The following is an 18,981-nucleotide window of genomic DNA, read 5'->3' as shown; positions in this document are numbered from 1 at the left end:
GGAGATCAGCATTTGAGCTGAACTAGATAAAAGTGTGCCAGGCAGACATAAGGGAAGAAAGAAGTAAGGGAGTAAGACATGTTTGAAGAACTGTTAGTAGAGTATTTCTGGAGTATGTAAAAGGAGGGAAATGGAGGGAGATGCACAAGTAGTTGGGCAAAGCATCCCTGTTGTACTGTAACCACGTACATCTGAGACCTGAGTTATCCTGGTTCTCTACTCTTCCACTGCAGTGTCACAAGAGCATTCAGTTTGTACAAGTAGCTTAAAGAGGAGGAGAAATAGCATTCTTTCCATCTAAGACTTGATTTTGCCAGTGTTTCAGTGTGGAATTGAACCAGTGTTTGACTTTTCTCAACAGCTTCAACTCCAGAGGAGTCTCGAGATGGGAAGAAAGATAAAGAAGGGGACCGGGCCTCTGAGGAAGGCAAACAGAAAGGCAAGGGCAGCAAACCTTTAATGCCTACCTCCACTATCCTTCGTCTTCTGGCAGAGTTGGTGAGGTCCTATGTTGGTATTGCTACCCTGATTGCCAACTACAGCTACACTGTGGGCCAGTCTGAACTGATCAAAGAGGTAATATTTCCAACTTCTACTTAAGATGTTATACTGTAGTTCCATCATTTGGGTACTGCCTGTGTCAGACACTGCTGGGAAGCTGTGCATGCTAAGTGCTAACCCAAGTAATGAGTGAGAAGAGGCATCTTAAGACATGCAAGGCCGGGTGCAGTGGCTCATGCCTGTAATCCCAGCACTTTGGGAGGCTGAAGCAGGCGGATCACCTGAGGTCAGGAGTTCAAGACCAGCCTGGCCAACATGGCAAAACCCCGTCTCTACTCAAAATACAAAAAAAAATTAGCCGGGCGTGGTGGCGGGCGCCTGTAATTCCAACCATTGGGGAGGCTGAGGGTAGGGGAATCACTTGAACCCAGGAGACGCAGAGATGGCAGTGAGCCAAGATTGCACCATCGCACTCCTGCCTGGGTGACAAGAGTGAAACTCTGTGGCAAAAGAAACTTGAAAGAGCTAGGCCTTTTTTCATCAGGTTCACTGAGAGAGTTAATGAGATTTGTTCTATTGAAAGTCCCTTGTTCTGCATTGTGGAGGTTGAAGAGGGAAGACTGGAGTCAGAGAGACCAGTTAGGAATCTGATTGAGTAATCTAGTTAATGTATGATCTTGGTGAAGTTGGAGGAAAACGGGTGAGTTGAAGAAACATTTTTAAGGTACAAATGGACAAGAAATGGGTTTGGAAGATGAAGAAAGAAAGACTCAAGGATGTTTCTTGATTTGTGGAGTTTTTTTTTATTGCTTTTATGGGTTGGCATCTAACAAGAAAATAGAAGGGGAGGGGAAGGTTTGAAGAGAAAATGTGGAGTTTTGAGAGGTATCTGTGGGGCATCTAAGTGAAAGTGTCTAAAGGACAGTTGAATAAACCTTATAAATAAGAATGTAGGTGTTTATCTTCCAGATGTACTCACATGTGCAAAGACACCAGATGTGGTAGCAGTATTGGTAATAAAAATATAGGAAAAGCCTAAATGTTCATTAGTAGAGCTGTGGAAAAGAATGAAGTGTCCTGATGCGGGATTATCCTCAGGTTAGATTTTTTTAAGTTGAGTGGGCCACTTTGAGAAACTATATCATGTTCCCACATATGTAAAACGGGTGCCCAGATATTTTTTCCCATAAGGGTGCCTTGTTTTGTGGATCACATTGTAATTTTATGGTTAGTAAGTGGCAAAAGGGTCTGAGAGTGAGTGGGGGCACTAGTGTTGCAGTCTTTGAAAGCAACTGCCATTTTTAAAGCTATTCTTACTTTAATCCAAGTTTAATATCCATAGAAAAATACACAAATCTTTAAAATAGTCTATTTTTCCTAGGAAACCACTAGCCAAGTTAAATAAAGCATTACAAGCTCCCCAGAAGCTGCCCTCCTTGTTCTTTAGTGCACCTCCTCCCAACCATTTCACCTTCACTCAAGATAACCATTATCTTGAGTTCTAGTGCCATAACTTGGTTTTGTAGTTCATATAAATGGAATCACATAGAATGTACTCTTTTTTTTTGCCTGGATTCTTTTGCTTAACATACTCGCAAGATTCATTTTGCGTGCAGGTGAAGTTTATTTTCATCTGTATAAAATTCCACTGTGGAATGTACCATGTACCAAAACAAATACATCTTTTACGCATTCTACTGCTAATAAATATTTGGGTAATTTTCCCTTTGGGGTTATCACAAATAGTGCTGCTATGAGCATTCTTATGAATATGTCTAAGTTGGTGAACTACCCAATTTCTGTTGGGTAGTATATGCTTAAGAGTAAGAATTGCTGACCTCTAGAGTATGATAGTTGTTCTGCTAATGCCAAAAGTTTTCCGGAGTTGCCAGGTCAGTTTATATTATTACCAGCAGCATATGGGAGATCAACATTTGGTGTTTTTTCATTTTACCAATTTTAATGGGTTTGTAGTGGTATTGTATTATAGTTAAAATTTGCATTTCCCTGTTGACCATTTTTTTCATGTCTTTATTGGCCATTTGTTTATTCTCTTTTGGAAAATGTTCAACTCTTTTATTCTATTTTCCTGTTGAGTTTTTTAATGTATTCTGGACATAAGTCCTATAAATACATAAATAGGCTCCTTTTTTTTTTTTTTGAGACAGAGTCTCGCTCTGTGGCCCAGGCTGGACTGCAGTGGCGTGATCTTGGCTCACTGCATGCTCTGCCTCCCGAGTTCATGCCATTCTCCTGCCTCAGCCTCCCGAGTAGCTGGGACTACAGGCACGCACCACTGCGCCCGGCTAATTTTTTGTATTTTTAGTCGAGACGGGGTTTCACCGTGTTAGCCAGGGTGGTCTCGATCTCCTGACCTCATGATCCGCCCGCCTCTGCCTCCCTAAGTGCTGGGATTACAGGCGTGAGACACCACGCCCAGCCAGGCTTCCTTTTTTTAAGAGAATCTCACTTTGTCTCCCAGGCTAGAATGCAGTGGTACAACCATAGCTCACTGCAACGTTGAATTCCTAGGCTCAAGTGATCCTCCCACCTTAGCCTCTCAAGTAGTTGGGACCTATAGGTACATGCTACCTCGCCCAGCTAATTTTATTTTTTGAGATCTTGCTATATTGCACAGGCTGGTCTCAAACTTCTGGCCTCAAGTCATCCTCCCGCCTCAGCCTCCCAAAGTGCTAGGATTACAGGCATGAGCCATCACACCTAGCCAGGCTTTATTCCGAAGCTTTAACTCATTTATGCCAGTTGTATTCATAATGTATAACAGCATTACCTGTGGATTAAGACATTTAATTACAAATTTATTAAGTATATGCCTAATATGTGTCCAGTGACCTACTAGTACTGGGTACTGGTAAGTGCTTTATAAATACTATTGTTAATCCTCACCTCCACACTGCAAGGTTGTTGATACTGATCTCTTTAATAGAGGAGAGTAACTTGCCTGGGACCATACTACAGAGTAGCAGAGCTAAAATTGGAAGCTAGGGCTGTGATTCCAAAGCTAAGTCCTTTCTATGTGGTTATTCAGAAAACAGTTTTAACTTTATATGTATTCACCACTGGGAAATTAATGGTTATTTCTAATTGTTTTGTTTTAACAAGGTCACTTTATTCACTTTCCCAGACTCGAATTATTCAATGCATTTTCTTTATTGAGGTAAAAGTTATATTACATTTTCTTTATTGAGGTAAAAGTTACAAATCAAACATTTTAAAGTGTACTATTGAGTGGCATTTAGTACATTCACAGTGTTGTGCAACTGTTACCTATCTAGTTCCAAAATATTCAGTGTATTTTCATCCAAAATTTGCTTGAATGACAACAGAATTTGTTTCTAAGATACGGAATTGTCTAGGCAGGAATTATAGTTAGAGAAAAAAGAAGAGTCTGACTTAATTTCCTTCCTCTATTGAGCCTCTTTTGTTATTTTAAATAACCTTGCATTAAATATTTTTGCATATTAGTTTCTGTGACTTTGCTGTCTCTTGCTCAGCTCTTAACCAGCTTCTATTTTATAGCACAGGGTCCTGGGCACGTTGTGTCAGTAAATAATTTCAATTTAATTGAGCACTGAAGGGTTTATACCACTTAATTAGGAATCAAGGTTTGAGTCCTCAGCCCTTGACTAAATTCTTTTGTGCAAGCCACTTTTTTAGGGGGCTTCAGATTACTGCTTATCAGATGAGAAAATATTTACCTATTTATAGATTTGCTGTAAGTAGTTCTATTAAATAACACATGTAAAAATATTTTAAGATAGGTGCAATAGCACATACATGTAGTCTCAGCTACTTGGGAGGCTGAGGTGTGAGAACAAACTCCCAGGAGTTTGAGGCTGTGGTGTGCGATGATCATGCCTGTGAATAGCCACTGTACTCTGGCCTGGGCAATTTAGCAAGACCTCATCTCCTTAAAAACATTTTAATAAAAATAAAGTTTTTTAAAAATGGTTTTAAAAATACATGACATCTACATAACAGTGTATAAGCTGTGTAGTGGGAAATGGGTGGCGTTTGGAAGTTTTCTAAAATCCAGGTTTACTCCTTACTTGCTTGTATCTTTGAGCCTTGGCTTCTTCATCTATAAAGTGGACATAATAATCACTCATTGGGTGACTTAAGGAAATACTATGTGTGTGTGTATCTTTGGTCCTGTGCAAATGATATGGCATAATTGTGCTTGTAAGTAAATGTCATGATTCATGACTTTTCAGGACTGCAGTGTGCTGGCTTTTGTTCTGGACCACCTGCTCCCACATACCCAGAATGCAGAAGACAAGGACACCCCTGCCCTGGCCCGCCTGTTCCTCGCAAGCCTGGCTGCAGCAGGGAGTGGCACAGATGCCCAGGTGGCCCTAGTGAATGAAGTAAAAGCAGCCCTGGGACGGGCACTGGCTATGGCTGAGAGTACAGAGAAGCATGCCAGGTAAGATTCGTACCTGATCCAGGGCTAATAGCCAAGAACATCCCCTTCCTCTTTTCTTAGTCCATGGGTGGTTTTGCATTTGGACAAAACTTCTTGTCATACTGGCATCATACACTCTCTGGTCCGCTCAAATAGTTCTGGTGCTTGAAAATACCCAGAGCACTGATTACCATTAGAGTAAGTGGGTAAACATAGAGAAAATAAAGGGAAATGTTAAGTGTATTTTTAGGGTCTTCAAGGAAGTTGAGCAGGTTATTTGATCTTATATTTTAAATTTTATTTAAAATGGGGGCTGAGCGCGGTGGCTCATGTCTGTAATCCCAGCACTTTGGGAGGCCGAGGCTGGTGGATTGCTTGAGCCCAGGAGTAGGAGTTGAAGACCAGCCTGGGCAACATGGCGAAACCCCATCTCTACAAAAAATTAGCTGGGCATAGTAGCACCTGCCCGTAGTCCCAGCTACTTGGGAGGCTGAGGTGGAAGTGTCACTTTAGCCCAGGAGTCGGAGGTTGCAGTGAGCCAAGATTTCGCCACTGTACTCCACCCTGGGCTACAGAGTGAGACCCTGTCTAAAAAAGAGAAAATGAATGCTATCACCTAGGGAGTGTGTTTTCACCTGTTTGTTTAGATGTTATTTCCAGAAGAAAGCACAAAAGTTACAGGAGGGTTATCTGAGGCTATTTTGTAAAGACTTGGCCTGAGAAATGGCTATATTCGTATGATAGAGATGTCAAACTTCTCTCCCAGGCTTCAGGCAGTAATGTGTATCATCAGTACTATCATGGAGTCCTGCCCCTCCACCTCCAGCTTCTACAGCAGTGCCACAGCGAAGACCCAGCACAATGGCATGAACAACATCATTCGGCTCTTCCTGAAGAAGGGACTGGTTAATGACCTGGCTAGAGTACCTCACAGCTTAGACTTGTCCAGGTAAAATCATGCCCCAGCCCCAGGCTTTTCTTCTCTTCAGCCTCACTATGTGAAGGATGTGGAGGTAGCTGGTGTGGTGCGAAAACTTTGGGTACAAGTGGGAGACGCGACTCTTTCTTATTGTGGCTTTTAGCACTTGTCTTTCTTAAAGCCTTGATTCTTACTTGCTATAAACTCGAGAGTTGAACTATTAGAGTGATTTTTTTTTTCAAGCTTCCCCCATTTTAATGAAAAATAACCACTTATTAGATTATATGTGTATTATAAGAAATACAGATGAGTAAAAATAAGAAGTATTCCTACCACCCAGATACCATAATGACGTTATTGGTTTTATTATTCAGTGTTTTTCTTTGCATGCATAAATAATGTATTTTTTACTAAAATGATATTATATGATACATGCTATTGTGTTGGGGGAAATTTGGGGCATTTTCGTTTTTATTTTCAGTTACCGATCACTTCTTTGCTATGAAAATAAATTTCATCCTACCTAATGCCCAAATCCATAATTAAGCATTTTTCTCCAAACCAGAATCCAATTAAGGACTTGTTTTACATCTGGCTATGTCTTCTGAATCTCTCTTATTCTAATACAATTTTTTTTTTTAATTATTTCGATCTTTATTTTGTTTTTGTTTTTCATGATTCTAGCTTGTTGAAGCGATCATGTTTTTGCCTTCTAAATTTGGTGCAGTTGCTTCCTTGCAGTGTAGTTTAACTTGATCCTTTACTTCCTGTTATTTTCTGTAAACTTCTAGTTAGATCTAGAGGCTTTAGAGGCTTATTGAAGCAGTTTAAACATTTTGGGCTGAAATGTGTAGCCTAGGTGATGTATAGCTCATATTGTATCATGGGAGACACATCTCCCATGGTAATTGCACTTTTTCTTCTTAATAGAAAGTCATCTCTGTTGTTATTTTGGCACTTTACAGATGTCTGCACTATCAATCATATACCTAAATAATAGCCTTAACATCAGTTGATAATTCTTGCCTGGGTCAATTATTTGAGGCTTATGAATAACAGCTTACTAATTTCTCATTTCGAATACATTATTAGCTGGCATTTTTCTGTGTTAGCCCCAAAGGGAATGTCTGGTTGTGCTAAAATACAAGCTCTATTAGGCAGTATAAAAACTTAATTTCTTAATTTTTTTCTATTTACATTTGAGATTCAAATGTAGGTTTTTTTCTGGCTTTCTATTTTTTAAGTCATATTATGGACTCAACTTTTCATTGGTTTTTTTTTGTTTTGTTTTGTTTTTAAACTGGTGATTGAATTTATTTGGATCACTGCAGTCACTTTTTCATGCTCAAATTATTATACCTTTGACGTATGTGACCCCTTCAAGATGACTTAATTGTCCTATTGCTACAAACCTATCAATTTTTTGAAACATTTATAAATCTCAAACTCACAGTACTGTAATGAACACCATGTGTCTACCTAGATTAACCACTGCTGAACATTTTGCTTTATTTCTTCCCTTTCTGTCCTTTCAGGAGCTGAATCATTTGAAATTAGTTGCAAACAGTGTAAAACTTTATCTGAGTACTTGATCATCTGTCTCCTAAGAACAGACATTCCCTTATATGGCTACAGTTCCATTGTCATATCCAAGAAATTTACCAATAATATAATAATACTAAATTTATATAATTTTATATTGACATACTCCCAGTTATTTCAATTATGTCTTTGTACTCTGGGGGAGAGTGTTTTGATCCAGGCTTCAGTGAGTTATCACATGTTGCATTTTGGTTGTCACATTTTTCTTTTCTTTTTTATGACATTTTCCTGTTTTGATGAGTCCAGGCTTGATGTCTTACAGAATATCTCACAGTCTACATTGGTGTAATTGCTCCCTTAATGGTTAGGGTCAGGTTAAACATTTTTGGCAAAAATACTACATGGGTGATATTTGCCCTTCTCACATCACTTCAGGAGACAGGTAAATACTACTTGGTCCCATTACTTGTGATGCCTTTTGATCACAGCTGAGGCTGGTGGATCACTTGAACCTAGGAGTTCGAGGCCAACCTGGGCAACATAGTGGGACCCTGTCTCTGCAAAAAATACAATAATTAGCTGGTCATGTATGTCTGTAGTCCCAGCTACTTGGGAGGCTAAGGTGGGAGGGTGGTTTCTGTTAGATTTCCACTTTGTAATGAATAATTCCATTACTATCATTATTCTTTTTGATACTCACTGGGCCTGTGGTAATGATCCCATTAATTTTTTCTCCCCATTTTTGTTGTTGTTTTTCCTCTTAATAGAAACGGTGTCACTATGTTGCTCAGGCTAGGCTCAAGCAATCCTCCCATCTCAGCCTCCCACAGTGCTGGGATTACAGGTGTGAGCCATCACACCCAGCTGTCCCATTAATTTTTGAAAGCTTTTTGGCACAATATACCTTCCTTGCCCTATTTCTGGGATCACTTGTTCTGATGAGTCTTGGTTACTTTTAGTGTGATATGGTATCAGACTGCTATCTTGGTACTAGTGGGTACACACACACACACACACACACACACACACACATATACATACATAGGCTCACACATAAATGCACACATAAAGCAGATAAAAGCAGAGCTGCTCTTGTTTTAGTGGGCACCTAGTTGGTCTCACACACCTTATTACACTTAGAAATCACACCACACCTTCAACTGCAGCCCGTTGTACTTTTATTGAACTCTAGGAAGCCCTACAGAGTGTAATTTGAAATTCACAGAACTTGAAACATCAGCTGGGCGAGGAGGGCAGGTTGCCTGAGCTCACGAGTTCGAGACCAGCATGAGCAACATGGCGAAACCCCATCTCTACAAAAAAATAGAAAAATTAGGTGGGCATGGTGGCTCACGCCTGTAGTCCAGCGACTTGGGAACCTGAGGTGGGAGGATCACTTGAGCCTGGGAGGTGGAGGTTGCAGTGAGCCGAGGTCATGCCACTGCACTCCAGCCTGGGTGACACAGTGAGACCCTGTCTCCAAAATAAAAGAAAGAAAGAACTTTTATCATGTTCCTTCCTTTGAGCTCTTAGGGTTTGGGGACTAAATGCTGATGGTTTAAAAAACAAACAAACAAAAAAATCTTGAGTACATCTGAGAAGTTCCTTGCTTGCATGTGGTCATCCAGAATACATTCTGACTTCCAGTCAAGAATTTGTTACTTATGTGCTTTCCATGGCCCCATGAAATATGGCATTGATTTAACTCTTGCTTTTAGGGTGGGTCCCTTGAAGACATTTAAGTCAGATTTTTTTTTTTCTAAACAAAAGTGGAATGTTAGTTGTATGACCTTTTGCCCCTTTTCTCTTAGTAGATTCCATTGTAAGAACCTTAGTGTCACTTAGAAGATAGACACCTAGTATTTCTGTGCTCAGTTCATCTCTTTATCTTTCCTTATCTCAGTCCCAACATGGCCAACACAGTCAATGCTGCTCTGAAGCCTTTGGAAACACTTTCCCGGATTGTGAACCAGCCCAGTAGCCTTTTTGGCAGTAAGAGTGCTTCTAGCAAGAACAAGTCTGAGCAGGATGCCCAAGGAGCCTCTCAAGATTCCAATAGCAACCAGCAGGACCCAGGTAGGGAATCAGAGCCAATGGACTGGAGAGCTGGAGGGGTGGGAGTAGTTGCTTTATGGGCCTGGGATCACAAAACTGTTCTGGCTTGGTGGTGTTTCCCTGGGAACTTGCTGGCCTTCCAGAGATCTGTCATAGTGGCGTGGGAATCTGCCCCACAAAGAATTCCTTCAAAATGCAGCCTTGTTTGGCTATCCTCACACGTAGCCTTGTCTTTTCCTTTGTCACCCATTCGTTTATTCTCTGAGAACTTGTAAACTTACCCAAGGAAGGGACCTTATTGTCTTTGCGCTTGCCTTGTGGTGCCCAGCACATAGGCACTCTTTGATTATTTTGCTGGTTGGTTGATTGTTTCAGGCGAGCCTGGGGAAGCAGAAGTGCAGGAGGAGGATCATGATGTCACTCAGACAGAGGTGGCAGATGGGGATATCATGGATGGGGAGGCTGAAACCGACTCAGTGGTGATTGCTGGGCAGCCTGAGGTGCTCAGTTCACAAGAGATGCAGGTAGGGAGGCAGATCACCCAGCATTTCCCTGTTGCGGCGCTGAATCAAACCCTTGCCAGGTGGTGTGGGTGGGTGAGTACTTTAGATCCTTGCCTCAATGCTGGCTGCTTTGCAGAGGATCATGGGTGATACGCTTAGTAGATGCTCAGTAAATGTGTTTGTATTGTATTAAAAGAGGGGTGGGGGCAGGGTCAGGATGCCATGTGCTATGAAATGATGAAGATCCCAACCAGAAAACAGGCACAGGTGAAATGTTGAAGTAGAAAGCTGGCCTGAGACCATTGGGCCCAGGGTCTTTGATTTACTTTGGCTCTGGTTATTAATGGAAGCTCCTTAACGCCACCTTATACCTATAGCACCAGCTCTTGCTGGGGCATTAAAATAGCAGTCTTCTAAAGACCCTAAAGGAAAGCATTGTAATTTCTGGAGCTGGTAGCATTGGGTAAGAAATTGGGCCTGTGGTCCTAAGCTGCTGGCTTTGAAGAGATCTATTATGTCTTCCTGGACAGTATAAAGACAACCCAGTATCAGATAACTGGGATGGACCCATTTGAAGGACAGTCTGATTGTGGATTGGCAGCACGTGGTAGTTTCTGTGCTAATTAGCACCGAATGTGTGGTTTCATGTAACATCCTCTGTCACATGTTATCCTAGAAATGTATGCTCCTTTGCTGGCCTTTTTTAGGGTTTCAGTGCTAGCACAATGATAGACTTGTGTGCATCCATATATATGTTCTATTTCTCTCCAGGTTGAGAATGAGCTGGAGGACCTGATAGATGAGTTGCTTGAGAGGGATGGCGGATCTGGGAACAGTACAATTATAGGTGAGAGCCCCAGAACTGAGTATAGCCTCTTCCTTTGCCTCAGTCTCTCTTGGGAGGACCCTTTTTCTCATCATCTGCTTGCTCAGCTCTGCCTAAGGGCTCATAGCCAGCCTAGATCGCTGCTTGTCTTGATGTTGACAGTCTTACAGATGAGAAATTCACAAGACATCTACAGGCCTGTGGCAGTCTGAAGTGTTGCCTGTGTGGGGGAGGTGGTGGGAGTGGCCATTGATACAGATGATACATCAAGCACATCAAAAGAGTGTTTATTCATGGAGGCCTAGAGGAGGCTGTAGGGTGAGAAAGCGCTTCCTTTCAGTTCTTCAATGAAGTCCAGGGGCTTTCTGCCCCTGAGTCTCAGTAGTGTAAAAAGAATGATCATTCCCTGAGGGTGGCCCTTTGTAAATCTCAGAGGGAAAATGGCAAAGGTACCCTACTGTCACCTGGCTCTGAGGGTGTATGTGTTACTTGTTTTTACTTTGTTGATCAAGGAAATCAAAGGATAAATGGAAGTAGACATGTATTCTTAAGTTTTACAAAGCTTTTTCACACCCAGTATCCTCTGTGGTTTCACAATTAGTGGGATTGGCAGGGCAGATGTAATCATCCCGTTTTACAGATGAGGAAACTGAGACTCTGACAGGTAAAGTGACTGGCCAAGCTCACCTAGCTAGCTGACAGCAGACAATCCAGGTCTTCTCCCTCATCCAAAAAAAAATGGATATCTGCTAGGTGTACATAGCTACTTTAGACGCACCCAGTCTGGAAAGGGAAGTCCTCTGTTGTTCAGTGAAGGCTCTGCTCTGTAACCTTCAGTGAGCAGAAGTGGAGAGGATGAATCACAAGAGGACGTGCTGATGGATGAAGCTCCTTCCAACCTCAGCCAAGCTTCCACCTTGCAGGCCAACCGAGAAGGTGAGAGTGCCGAGGCCAGAAAGGCCTCCCTTCTTGCCCTGCACGTCTGACAGACACTACACTAGGGTTTTCCTGGAGGCAGCTGCCCACATGTGCAGAATAAGGAAGCATCTGTCTGCATGCGCTGACATACACCATCCACTTTATCCTCAGCCAGTTTTTCAAATAACATGTTACTACTGCTTGCCCAAAGTTTGCCACTTCTTACTTGGTTCGCTTTCTTCTCACCCGCCTGCTATCATCGCTGCAGGTTCCCTCTTGCCAACAGGATATAGTCAATAGCAAAGTAGGGCTGAAAAGGTAAGGGGGCACCAGCAGACTTGGCCAAGTCCTAGACCATGGCTCCTCAAGCACCACCCTCTAGCCAGCCTCCACATTCAGCCACCCTGCTCAGTGTGTTGATGCATTGATTGGCACTCTCAGGAAATCGGGTCTGGCTCAGTAAGTCTGTACATCACCCCAGATCTGGTTCTTCCTCTCATAGAGTCAGATATCCCATCACCTTACCACTCAGCCTGCTGGCCTGCACAGTAGCCTATTTTCTAGCTACTCAGTTTAGTCCTCCAATGTGCTCCCTTTGTTTTAGATTCCATGAATATCCTGGACCCTGAGGATGAGGAGGAGCACACTCAGGAAGAGGACAGCAGTGGCAGTAACGAGGATGAGGATGATAGTCAGGATGAAGAGGAGGAGGAGGAGGAAGATGAGGAAGATGATCAGGTGAGGGGGGACTGCGTTTGGGTTGGTTCAGATGACCTCTTCCATGGGAACATAGAGCTGCAGAAAACCAACAGTCTGGGTTGCTAGCCTCAGCGTCTCCCTCCCTCATGTGCACATGTGGCCATGGCACCAGGCTTCAGAAAACCCTTACCTCCAGCAATTCTCCATCTCCTATTTTCCCTTAAGGAGGATGATGAAGGTGAAGAGGGAGATGAAGACGATGACGACGATGGCTCTGAGATGGAATTGGATGAGGATTATCCTGATATGAACGCTTCTCCCTTGGTCCGATTTGAGCGCTTTGACCGGGAGGATGATCTCATCATTGAGTTTGACAACATGTTCTCCAGTGCTAGTAAGATACAGGGGCTCAGCTGGGTTTTCTCTCTTGATTCTTATACCCTTGTCTAGGGTAAGCCAAGCAGTGGACCAAACCGATCTGATACAGACAGCACTTCTTTTCCTATGCTGACTTCCTGGGGCAAGGGATATCTGAATCCATCTGTCTCATTAGTGTATACTTAAGAGAAGGAATAGTGAGAGGCTGCTTTTGTTCCCTTCACCTCAGTAAATAGGCAGCCATTTTAGAGCCTGGACAACTTGATGATTTGCTTGATTAAAAAAAGAATGAGACCAAGGCTGACTGCATCAGGCACCCATGTGCACACCACAGTGGCAGGGCAATCAATAATCCTTATGTCCATAACACAAGATCTTGAGGATTTGAATGGTCACCTTTGAGCTTGGCATTAGGGAGCAGATTTGAACATACTCACTCTATTCATCCAGGATGCATCTTTTCGGGAGAACGAGTGAATCTCTTCCTCCCCCATCAGCGTCAAAGTTCCCTTTTAGCATCAAGTTAGAATCAAGTTCTTAGAATCAAGCTGTCTTGATAGGGCAGGTCTTGACAACTTAAATCGCAAGCGTGATGTAGCAGAAAACACTGAACTATTCTGGTCTGTTATCTTGGCCAATTAATCTCTTACCTCTTTGAGCCTCAGTTTGTCACCTGTAAATGAAAAGTTTGAGAAAAAAATGGGTTGGATTAGATAACTTTCAAGATAACGTCTATGATTCTCTTTGCATTTTTGTGATTTTCATCAGTTTCCCTTAGAGTTGAGCCTCTGTCCATTCAGCAAATTGAACAATATTTGAGGAGTGCATACTGTATCCTAGGTACTAGGGATACAGCAGTAAAGAAGAAAACAGTCCTCATTCCTCATAGGAGTGGTCTGTTAGGAATTATAACTAAGCAGGCATTACATTGCAGTATGGTAAGAGAGCACAGAGGTAAAGAGTTATCTAACCCAATCTGTAGAAGTCAGGCTTCACAGAGAAAGTGACATCTTAGGCAAAGAACAGAAGAGCAGGTAAAGAAGCGGGAGAGGAGTCTTCAAGGTGGAGGGAGCAGCATGTATCTGAGGGGCCTAGAAGCATCACTGTGACTGTAGTGTGGAAAATGGATTGGGAAAAGGTACTATTTAGGAGGCTGTTGCAGTATCTAAGTGAGAGATGATGGCATAAGCTATGGCAGTGTCAGTGATTGTAGATGAGTTGTGGGAATGAGGGAGAAAGGACAAAGCTCAGGTTTCCGTGTGAGGAAGTAAGGCCCAGGAGACATGATTCTGCTTGAACAAACATGGAAGAAATTTCTTTTTGACACTGACCCTTTTACATATTGTCCTTGCAGCAGACATCCCCCCATCCCCAGGAAATATCCCTACCACCCATCCACTGATGGTGCGCCATGCAGACCACAGTTCTCTGACATTGGGCAGTGGCTCTTCAACAACTCGTCTCACCCAGGGCATTGGGCGCAGTCAGAGGACCCTAAGGCAGCTGACAGCCAATACTGGCCACACCATTCACGTTCACTACCCTGGGAATCGCCAGCCCAACCCTCCTCTTATACTCCAGAGGTGAGTTACAGAGATCTGTTGGATTTGTCAGAGCTCTTGTAAGAATTTTCACTGTGCTTCAGCGTTGTCTTAACCTTGGGGGAAATAGTCCATCACTTAATGTTCTTGTCACACACACAAATAAAATATCTGTTCCATTTCTTTGTGGATTACATGTGCAACCTTTTGGGGAGTGCAGCCTTTTGGGGAATACCAAATTATGTCAATAGTTCTGCGCATGTATTTAGCAATTATTAAGTGTCTACTGCCAAGCACTTAACACTTTAGATATAGACAGGACAAGAGCCCTGCCCTCCAGCTTAGAGTGTAGTGAAACAAACAATCTTAAGAAGTAAAAGAAAGGCATGTAAGTGTTGTAATGGTTGGTATACAGACAACAGAGAGAGTGTAGTGGAGGCAATGTGACCTGATGCAGTGCCTGGCACGTGGGAGCTTATTGACACCCACTTGGTGCCAGAAACTATGGAATAATATACAACTTAAGTACAAAACCAGGGTGGTATTCAGAAAAAAAACTTAGACTTGTGTGCACATCGTAAGGTTTATAATGTTCTGCATTTAATAGAGGATGTGTGAAGAGGATCTCATGGTAACAGATTGCAGGGCACCTCTGGACTTAACAGTGATCATGGTACCCACCATTACCCTACAGGTTGCTTGGTCCCTCAGCTGCTGCTGACATCCTTCAGCTGAGCAGCAGCCTTCCCCTACAAAGCCGGGGTCGGGCCCGCCTCTTGGTAGGCAACGATGACGTCCACATCATCGCCCGTTCTGATGATGAGCTGCTGGATGACTTTTTCCATGATCAGAGCACAGCTACCAGCCAAGCAGGCAAGTTTGTGTGGTGAAAGGGAGGGTAGAATTTGTCAGATTCTACTTTTTCCCTGTTGAGGAAAAGCAAGACAGTGTCTGCCCTATCGAAAACCCCCATTTTATAGGAGCCAGAACCACTCAGTGACTTAGCCACGGGCAACAAAAACTTTATTGTCTCTAGGTACTTGTTATGTGCTAAACATTGTGATAGACCTTGGATCCTTTTAGGGAAATACTACAATTTTTGGATCGGTGGATCAGTTAATGCTTGACAAGGCCAAGAATCTCATTCCCCTTTGTTCTCCCTACAGGAACCCTGTCCAGCATCCCCACAGCCCTGACCCGCTGGACAGAAGAATGCAAAGTTCTCGATGCTGAGAGCATGCACGACTGTGTTTCAGGTGCGTGGCAGCTTGGTTATCAGGGCAGCAGTGAGCCTTCTAGGGCTAAGACGAGCATGTGGAGAGTTGTTTCCCTGGCTCTCTGTGGCTACAAGCTCTGGCTCTTAGCTTCCTCCCTGACACCACCAGAGCAGTCTTTGATTTTTGCCTCTTTGGAACAGTGGTTAAAGTGTCCATTGTCAATCACCTGGAATTCCTGAGAGATGAGGAGCTGGAAGAAAGGCGCGAGAAGCGCAGGAAACAACTGGCTGAGGAAGAAACAAAGATAACTGATAAAGGCAAAGAAGATAAGGAGAACAGGGATCAGAGTGCACAGGTGATTCCCAAGGGCTGGGAGGATTCATCTTTGACTCTGTTTGCCGTAATGTGGTTTTGGCATACACATAGCACCAAGAATCACTGAAGAATCCTAGAACGTTCACGTTGAACCTGGGAAATTTTTTATTCCAAATTCACCATACATTCACCTGGTTTGTAGGGGAAAGAGTTTAAACCTAGAGGGGTTTCTCTAGTGTCTCACTGGGAAAAACGAGCCAGAGGCAGAATGGCTTCTCAACAGTCACACTGCGTAGTCTCTACTGCCAAGGACAGCATCGAGACAAGAAGAATAACCTTGTCTAAGTCCATGCTCTTGGTTGCCCATTTCCATTTCTGTCGGTGGACTGCCAGTGTGGGGAATCTTACCAAGATGACCCCATTCCATCATTTGAGTAAGATCAGCCTAGGTGTCAGATCAGAGAAAATGTTGTACTCTGAACCCCGTCACCACATGTCATTTTTTCTAGGGCTCACATGTATAAAGTCACTAATATAATTTTGATTTAGAAGGAAGTTACCTACTTTTTTCTGAAACTTCTGGGACCTCAGACAGAGGTCTTTTAAATGTGTGAGTAAATGATAGAATGATACATTACAGTGTATCACTTGATATAAAAGGGGGAAAAATCTGATAGAAATACAAAGAAATAAGACTTGAGAGTGAAAGACTTCAGTATACCCTACTCAGCAGTTAGGGAATCAGGTAGATTAAAAATAAGGGTAGTGAAGTGTTCAGTTAAAATAACAAGCTTGATCTAACAAGTATCTTTATATAGAACTTTTTACCTAATACACAGTTACATTGTTTCAAACATGATATAGGATGGAAAATAAGTGAACCTAGCATATGACTGAAAAGGCTAGAGTGGACAAAATAAAAAATAAGCCCCATGAAGGGAAAAATACATAGATGAAAACAAGAAATTCTTGCTAGAGTGATAATGATTGTACCCATTCCTAAGGGGGTTTTTATTATCCTTTCCTTCCATGTTTATTTCCCCCTCACCCCGAAACCATTCTTGAACCTGAGTATGTATAGAGAAATTGGACATATATTTGCACAGTGAAATGTTCACCTTCCTTTGGTCACATGGCCAAAGCATTCTCCATTAGATCACTGAACTCCTAGATGGTCTGGGTGGAGGATGGTGACTATTACAGTTGACCTCTATCTTAGGTGCTTGCAAAGTTCCACATTGGTCTATCCCTTCTTTTTGCAGTGTACTGCATCTAAGACAAATGACTCTACTGAACAGAATCTCTCAGGTAACTCTCCTTTCCTTTCTCCCTTCTTACTAATTGATTGGTTGCTTTCTCCTGATAGTTCCGAGTAGCTGGCCCACATAGGCTGAAGATGGACACTGGTGCTCTGTGGGATGAGGTAGTAGATTGTATAGTTTTAGGGTCATACCCCATCTTGGAGATAACTATACAGTCTACTGTCTTTCCCACGGTGGTACACTTCTTCTCCGACTGGCTCTGTTCAGGTTCTTGTTCTGGTTATTATCTACTTCGTTCTGACATGGGTAATGAGATCATGTGTCTTGTTTATTTCCTGACTGCAACTCTGTCCTCTGAAACAGCATGTTCATGTACATGTTTGAAGTGGCTGGTCCTTTGATGACCACCATGGTGTGGCACTTCATGAGAATAACTGATGACAGTGGTTCTCAAATGCCAGTCCTCTGTGGAAACAAACAAAATCAAGGAGCTGTAATGCCTTTTTCATAAAGCTGAATTTATTCCCTTTAAAAGACTCTTTTTGTATTTAGAGATTATATTCCTAATTCTGTGGTATCAGAATATTTTTATTAAACAATGTTGATTGGATTTTTTTTCTTACATGACTGAACTAAAAGTTGGCAACCCCTACATTAGTCTCTACTTTTTGTTCTTTTTTTAATTCAATTTTATTGGCCCATGGAATCTAAAAGTCTAGGAACATTGTCTTGGATAGTGTGCTATTCAGGAAGGTAGCTCTGTGGGCTTAGTGGTATGATTGCCATATGCTCCCTATTCCCTCTGATCTTCTTAACAATGGTCAGTAGCCATTTTGTGATTCTATCAATTGGGTCATGTGATATCATATGTCTCCTCCACCCATATTTCCTCAGAACATTGTTCTGCCTCCCTACACCTGTCCCCTTTGGCACTGGAGTTGGAAAATCATTGTACTAAAGCCTGCACAATATTTTTTAAAGCGGTGAAGTAGGGTAGATGCCTTGGTACCTTTAATCTAGCAAAAGATCTTTAAAAGAGTCTGTCACCATGTAAAAGGGCCTTTTGCCTGCTGCCCTTATTAGAGGATTCTGCTCATGCCAGGGTGAGGTAGTAAGTTGTATTGTTGTGGGGTAGGGATATTAGGCCCCAATTAGAAGATAACTATACAACTTACTACTTTCCCTGGTGTGTGGCATATTCACACTTAGCCTTAGCAGTGTTGGCTCCATCAGACAAAGTTGTAGATGTTCCTTGGATAATTAGGACTGGAAGAAAAGAGACATGGAAGGGGACAGATAGTGTTTAGGGTGAGGCAGATGTCATTATAAAGTGACTTGTCTTTCATTAATTGGAGCATATAATTATTTTATCTTTGGGCATGAACTCAAACATTTTGCTTTTCTTCAACTGTGTAATGAGTGCATTTTCTTAATAATAGAACAGGAACATGCACAAGGGAATGGAAAGCATACTTTAAGAATTTTGGGCTGGGCGCAGTGGTTCATGCCTGTAATCCCAGCACTTTTGGGAGGCCAAGGCGGGTGGATCACCTGAGGTCAGGAGTTTGAGACCAGCCTGGCCAACACTGTGAAACCTCGCCTCTACTCAAAATACAAAAATTAGCCAGACGTGGTGACTCTCGCTTGTAGTCCCAGCTACTCAGGAGGCTGAGGCAGGAGAATTGCTTGAACCCAGGAAGCGGAGGCTTCAGTGAGCTGATAACACGCCACTGCACTCCAGCCTGGGCAACAGGGCAAGACTCTGTCTCAGAAGAAAAAAAAAAAAGGGTTTTGAAAGGCTGGACGCGGTGGCTCACGCCTGTAATCCCAGCACTTTGGGAGGCTGAGGCAGGTGGATTGCTTGAGCTTAGGAGTTTGA

General features: G+C 42.6%; 1 protein-coding gene across 1 annotated transcript in view; it reads left to right on the top strand.

Annotated features, from left to right (window-relative positions):
- HUWE1 (HECT, UBA and WWE domain containing 1, E3 ubiquitin protein ligase) overlaps positions 1-18,981 on the top strand; it is a 152,893-nt gene that overhangs the window by 110,922 nt on the left and 22,990 nt on the right. The window contains exons 47-60 of the mRNA XM_011946573.1: positions 362-576; positions 4,737-4,948; positions 5,694-5,876; positions 9,292-9,464; positions 9,819-9,967; positions 10,718-10,793; positions 11,610-11,708; positions 12,295-12,428; positions 12,615-12,783; positions 14,122-14,350; positions 15,003-15,181; positions 15,475-15,564; positions 15,726-15,880; positions 17,103-17,148. Of these exons, the coding sequence (XP_011801963.1) occupies positions 362-576; positions 4,737-4,948; positions 5,694-5,876; positions 9,292-9,464; positions 9,819-9,967; positions 10,718-10,793; positions 11,610-11,708; positions 12,295-12,428; positions 12,615-12,783; positions 14,122-14,350; positions 15,003-15,181; positions 15,475-15,564; positions 15,726-15,880; positions 17,103-17,148 (2,109 nt within the window). The remainder of the gene's footprint in view (positions 1-361; positions 577-4,736; positions 4,949-5,693; positions 5,877-9,291; positions 9,465-9,818; positions 9,968-10,717; positions 10,794-11,609; positions 11,709-12,294; positions 12,429-12,614; positions 12,784-14,121; positions 14,351-15,002; positions 15,182-15,474; positions 15,565-15,725; positions 15,881-17,102; positions 17,149-18,981) is intronic.

The sequence above is a fragment of the Colobus angolensis genome, unplaced genomic scaffold, assembly GCF_000951035.1.
Source record: "Colobus angolensis palliatus isolate OR3802 unplaced genomic scaffold, Cang.pa_1.0 Scaffold250, whole genome shotgun sequence".
Classification (NCBI taxonomy): Eukaryota; Metazoa; Chordata; class Mammalia; order Primates; family Cercopithecidae; genus Colobus; species Colobus angolensis.
This window is presented reverse-complemented; position numbering and strand designations above follow the sequence as displayed.